The sequence below is a fragment of the Etheostoma cragini genome, chromosome 6, assembly GCF_013103735.1.
Source record: "Etheostoma cragini isolate CJK2018 chromosome 6, CSU_Ecrag_1.0, whole genome shotgun sequence".
NCBI classification, from domain to species: Eukaryota; Metazoa; Chordata; class Actinopteri; order Perciformes; family Percidae; genus Etheostoma; species Etheostoma cragini.
The window spans coordinates 13,418,255-13,424,254 of record NC_048412.1 but is presented as its reverse complement, the minus strand read 5'-3'; the positions used below and the strand labels follow the sequence as shown (position 1 = coordinate 13,424,254).

Genomic DNA, 6,000 nt, shown 5'->3' with positions numbered 1-6,000 from the left:
AAAAGACTGAAAGAATAAAACTTTCTTACGCATGCAAGCGCCCTGATGTGTACAGGCGTCTCATAAACAGATGCACCAAATATCTTTTGTGCTGGAAAATAAAATAAAATTTGAATAAAAGTGAGCCTAAATAAGTAGATATACCAGTATTAGTAGGACACCTTGTCATAAAAAACACCAATCAGCTTATTGCACCAGAATTTTGGGCTTTTTGGACTTGAATAAAATAAAGTATGTTCACTTCATGCTCAAGGCCTTGCCATAGAGAAACTTGTAAATAAAATACAGACAGTAAAAAAATGCAGGAAATATCTAACCAAAGGATAACTAAATAAAATTTAGAAGCATTCAATGCTCAATGCCAGGTTTCAGTGTTTTTTGGCAGTTTAGCACTGTGTTAGTTTACTATGTGTGCTTTTCCAGACATACCTGGTCAACATCAGAGCACAGTCAGTACAGTAGGTTACGCCATTGCAACAACAGAGAAAGAAAAGAAAACCCTGCAATGTTTAATTTTGATGTGTTTAAGTCTGATTTAAAAGCCTGTAAAAGGAGACAAGATGGACCTCCTATGATTTTTCAAACAAGAAAATGATTCAAAATGTGTTGTTTGAAAATGTATGTGTGGCATTCTGGATCTGTTGTATACATTTATGGTGCATTGCAATTATTTACATCTAGTATTTCAATGGTGAGAGGGAAAATAAAATAAAGAACTACTGTACATGTACACATGTGAACTGAATTCACTCAATTTCAAATTCCAGGATAATCAAATAATTTTTGGAGGATTGAAATGAGTCCACGTTTTAAGAATAACTGTCACCTTTGGGTTAATGACCTCGGCAGATGAACCTCTGCTGTATTAGCAGGTGGTCAAGGTCAGTTGTCCAGACATGGTGTTCATCACGCACTGAGAGTTCAATGACCTGGGGAAGCTAAAACCAGAGGAAAAGCAAAAGTTAAAATTAAGGGCAAGCCCTTAATTTTAGAAAATCAAGGGCAAGCCCTTAATTTTAGAAAATCAAACCGTGTTCAGTGGACATGTTGACACAATTCTCTTTCAAAACTGCTGTCCTATTATTTGTTATTATAGTCTTAATATGTTAATGCTTAAAGTCAAGTGTTTTTATACTTTTGGGGATTTTAGTTTAAAAGAAAAAGGCTTGAGCATTCTTTAGGAGCCATTACATCATGCTTCATCAGACTGTTTTTCACTTGCTTGATCTCATAATACAGCATTTTTTCCCATTATAGAATGAAGGACATTTTATTTTTACTGTCTTGGAGGAGATAAGCGTCTGTCCTCCGTGTCCGTCTCTGCCTGCTCCTAACCTCTATAAACACAAGCCTTATCGCAAGTTTTTACAACTGTCAGGATGCTTCATGAAGCAGCCTGAGGGCTTTCTGAGTGCATTACAGGTCAATTTGTTGAAAGGCTCACATTCTCAAAGATAACGTAATGTGTGTCATGCATTCAAAGCTAAAAATTGAGATGTCACGCCTCACATGAATAATCACTGGAGTAGGTCTTAATGAGATCACGCCAGGAAAGAAAATGAGGCCATGAAACCTAGGGAGTATTCTTTGAAGGGATGAGTAAAGCGACTGATGAAGTGAACATTTGGTGACTGGTACTGCCAGTGGTGTCTGGCTTGTAATCTTTTCATTGCTGTCATTCACTGTATGAACTGACCTTGGCACCAGAGTGCTCTGTGGTTCCACTAGTACTTCCATGATCATGGTTTCAGTCTTCTTGGCTTGTGCAGCAGGTGTCCCCACAGGAGGAAAGAGCATAATAGGTTGTGTTTGTGTCACCATACAATGTGGTGAACATTGTTAGTTGGAGCCTGTCATTGAAAATAAGAAGTGTGTTTATCCGTGACAACAATAAAGCAATTAGCTTATCAGTCTCCAGCCTCTGTGCCAGGCACGGGGAATATTAGGGTAAACTCATTTAAATGACAAGGGAAACATTGCACCGCCGTAAACTGTACTTCCTTAAATCTTCTGGGTCAACTTTTTATTGTTTCAGAATAAAGACAGTTCTATAGTCTCACTTTGACAACATAAACACAACTCAACTGAGGACCTGCAGAAGCACTGGGTTTTTATAACCGAACGGACAATCTTCAGTGACAGCAATCTGTTTATCAGCCAGTCAGCCACTCCATTTTTACTTCAGGTTTTATAGTGCACAGGCTACTGTACATAATTTCTTCTACCACTTTGGTCCAGTCGGAAATAGCCCAACAACTATTGGATGGATTCCATGAAATTTTGTGCAGACACTCATGTTCCCTGAAGATAAATCTATCTATAAATTACAGGAAGGTGTTCTGTCAGTGTGTGTGTGTGTGTGTGTGTGTGTGTGTGTGTGTGTGTGTGTGTGTCTTGCTACGGGCAAGTGCAGTAAGTACAGTAAGTAAGTACAGTAAGTACGGTAAGTGCAGTGCCAAGTTTGACGTTGTTTGGATTAGAAATGCAAAACATACTGTTTAATATGCATATAAGAAGCACAAATTGTCTTGACTCTTCCTGCTATTGTATGAAATTGCTGTGAGTTGTTAGAACACAATGTCATCTCCAAAATCTCAGAGTTGGCAGACATATCAGTTTTCACCAGACCCTCAAATTGGGCCAGTTGGGTAGCGCACTGCCATGAGTCCATGAGGCAATGTCTGATTACTTCACATTGTCATTATGATATTTTGTGATTAGCCTACATTCTGAATCCCTCGTTCTCATTCAGGTAAATACAGTGTCTTCCTCTGATGTAGAAGTAGCCTACACTGTAAAGCAGTAGTAGGCTATATTGTGAAGTTGCATATTAAGTGGTTTGGGGTCCTTCTGTAAATGGTTTTGGGTTACAAATTTGTTTTGAAGAATTCTGCAAGCAGCAATAACACAGGCCAACCAATCGGCCCATTCCAAACAGGCACATTTTCAACGGGCACTGCACTAGTCCTACTAATCTGGAGGGTCCACAGACAATTCTTTTAGTACCATGATGAGCTTGTGTTTTTTGTGAAATGTCTCAAACACCATTGTGTGAATTGCCATTACATTTGGGACACACACTCATGTCCCCTTCAGGATAAATTGTGATAACCTTGATGCAATATTTGTTATTGTAAATTAGGTTAAATCTCCACTTATAACTTTCAATCTTAATTTTGACTGACACCCGGCCAAACTTAATAAATACAAATCAAAAACCTAAATATTTCAAAAAATTATTTCTTGTCATGTTTTTTTTTTTTTCATTGTCGTTTGTTGGGCAGTTTTATACCACCAAATTAGGTCTAAAAAATTCCAGGATTACAATGAGATAAATGTAGTTGCTACCTCATGGTCTTAACTTGTAGGTCATTGACCCTGATCTACTTTGGCTCCTTTCCAGTTCTCCAGGTGTAGGGACACGATGTGGAGCTGATTACCTCAGCAGTCCTTGGTAGCTTGGTACTGCCTGGGTTAATGACACCGTCTACGAGATAAGGCCCATCCCTCTTGATAGCCATGCGTTATTTCTCCAGGTCTTTTTCATTGAGAAAAGCTTATCGGTTTCCCAGGGTTATTCCATCAATCACCTGGCAGATCTGGTTGTTATTCACAGAGAGTGTATTGACAAGTCAAGGTCCACTTAGCAGGGTGGGTTGGCCTCATAAATACAGGGAAACACTGGAGGAAACAGCAGCAGCTCTCGCAGAGCCCAAACTGTAAGAGGTCTCTTACATTTAACCACATAGATCTCTACAACCTTTGAAAATGGATAATGGGTGTCGTTGTGCAGCTAACCGCAACGTGCTTTCGAATCCTATCCTCTACAACATCCTGAGCCAAATGGATAACAGCCCGCCAAGCCAAAACTGCTTCAACTACAATTCCATAACTCATGGATGCACCTGTGTGCTGCGACGGACAGTATGCCTGAAAAGGCCATCTGAGATCTGCAAAGAAGCGTCAGCAGTTTTGGTTAAAACTGTCCAATTCATGAAGAACTTACCTGCGTTTAACCAGATGCCACCACATGACCAGTTTGCACTTCTCAAAAGCTGCTGGGCACCGCTCTTCATCTTGGGTCTGGCCCAGGAGCATGTGGACTTTGAGGTGATGGACACGTGTGCTGACAGCATGCTGAAAAAGATTCTCCTAAACCGCCAGGAAAGCCCTAAGATGGAGAGGGAGCAGCCCACCATGGCCGGTGCCAGCAAACTCAAGTCCTGCCTCAAAAAGTTTTGGAGTTTGGATTTAAGTCCAAAGGAATATGCATACCTCAAAGGGACCACACTATTTAATCCAGGTGTGTATTTATCTGATGTTGTCTGTTGTGAAAAATAATATAAAAAAAACGTACTCTCAGGAGTACATTTTCAATCAATGCTGAAAGAAGACTGCAAAAACTGCGTCATACAATATCTAATTTCTTGTCTTTACATTTAACAGATGTCCCAGATTTAAAGGCAGCTCTGTTTGTTGAAAGCTTGCAACAGGAGGCTCAGCATGCCCTCAGCGAGGTGGTCCAGCTCCTTCACCGAGGGGACCAGGAGCGCTTTGCTCAAATCCTCCTCACAGCCTCTATGCTGCAGAGCATCACACCCAGCCTCATCACTGAACTCTTCTTCCGGCCCGTGATAGGCCAGACGGATCTGATGGAGTTGTTGGTTGACATGCTCTTCTGCAGATAGTAGAGGCAAGGACGACTTCATGTAACTCTCCTGGACAAAGTTGAATCCAATGTTTTCAACGGTGGTGATTCAGACCTTTTCGTCGACCAACCCAAGCAATGTGTCCTCATGAGATAAAGGAATTCCCGACAGTGGACTGCTCTTGCGATAGCCGTCAAAAAAAAGTGAACTGGTGAATATGAGACTATGAGTAACTTATATTTACGCTGAAGCTCAGGTCACTTTAGCCTAGTCTGAAAAACTTTTATCCGCTGTAGTGGAAAGATTTGAATATCCACATGAAGGCAGCCAGTACCCACTCTTGTAGGTATCTTATGTAGGAGATCTTTTCTGTTTTCTTCAATGTTGTAAATAAGTCTGCATTTACAGAACATTTCAAATAAATATATTTTTGTACATGAACGGAATAGTGAAGTTCTGTCTCCATCCTTTAATCCTTCTGTGGTCCTTGGGTCAAATTTGACCTGTTTTAAAAGTTTCTACATCAGAAATCTGGGTTTCTTTCAAGCAAATTACCCAAAAATAAGAAAAGAAAATAAAGGAACAGGGCTCTACTTACATAGACTATTTAGTGTTTTACTACATTGTATAGTATTTGAGGAAACAATGTAATGGTTTCTAATTAGTACCTTGACTCAACTTTGACAGTCTGCAATAATCCACTCAATCGTAACTACTGTTATTTATTGAAGTACTTTTGTCATTTCAGATATTTTTCTCAAAAATGAGGTATAATTTCACATGAATGAGGTTTATAAACAATGAATTTAGTATAAAATTAGCAGTAATAAGTGGATTGGTTAGTGGTGAAACTCATTCCTACATTTTACATGTACATCTTTATTTTTTTAAGCTTATTTTTTAGGGGTTTTATTGCCTCTATAGATGACAAGAAGGTAAGGAAAGAGAGAGAGGGGATGATAGGCTGAAAAAGGATGCTCCAACTGTACCTGGGTGAGCTAAAGGTCGCCCCAGACAGGTCCATTATTAGTAACACGTTGTACAGCCAAGTATTGCTCAAGCCCCATAATTTAAAATTCTCAAGGTTTCCTAAGATAGCAAGTTCCCTGGAAATGCGTAAAAACTGAATCTAGCAGTATCTCTAAACAGTAAAACTGTTGGTGATTATAGGTTTCAAAAGTTCAAATTCTAATTTTGAGGCTACTGTAAAACTGAAGGCAAACACTGGGTTTTAACCCATTAAGCAACCAGCCTGTCGAGTCTTTGTAGTGATGCATGCAACTCTTTCTAAGAAACCACATCTGATTCATGCGTGCCGTGTTCTTCTTGTTTTACCAGATTGTGTTGAAAC

At 39.6% G+C, this 6,000-nt stretch overlaps 1 protein-coding gene across 1 annotated transcript; it reads left to right on the top strand.

Annotated features, from left to right (window-relative positions):
- Nucleotides 1-3,684: 3,684 nt before the first annotated feature.
- nr0b2a (nuclear receptor subfamily 0, group B, member 2a) lies at nucleotides 3,685-5,092 on the top strand. The gene is made up of 2 exons (XM_034875231.1): nucleotides 3,685-4,303; nucleotides 4,447-5,092. The coding sequence occupies exons 1-2, from the start codon at nucleotides 3,769-3,771 to the stop codon at nucleotides 4,686-4,688; spliced, it is 777 nt and encodes a 258-aa protein (XP_034731122.1). The 5' UTR covers nucleotides 3,685-3,768; the 3' UTR covers nucleotides 4,689-5,092.
- The last annotated feature ends 908 nt before the right edge of the window (nucleotides 5,093-6,000 follow it).

Bases quoted from the DNA above. Each gene is read 5' to 3' on its own strand.
- nr0b2a (XM_034875231.1), top strand. From the start codon at position 3,769: ATGGATAATGGGTGTCGTTGTGCAGCTAACCGCAACGTGCTTTCGAAT. The intron at 4,304-4,446 runs GTGTGTATTTAT...TACATTTAACAG, and splicing joins GACCACACTATTTAATCCAG to ATGTCCCAGATTTAAAGGCA.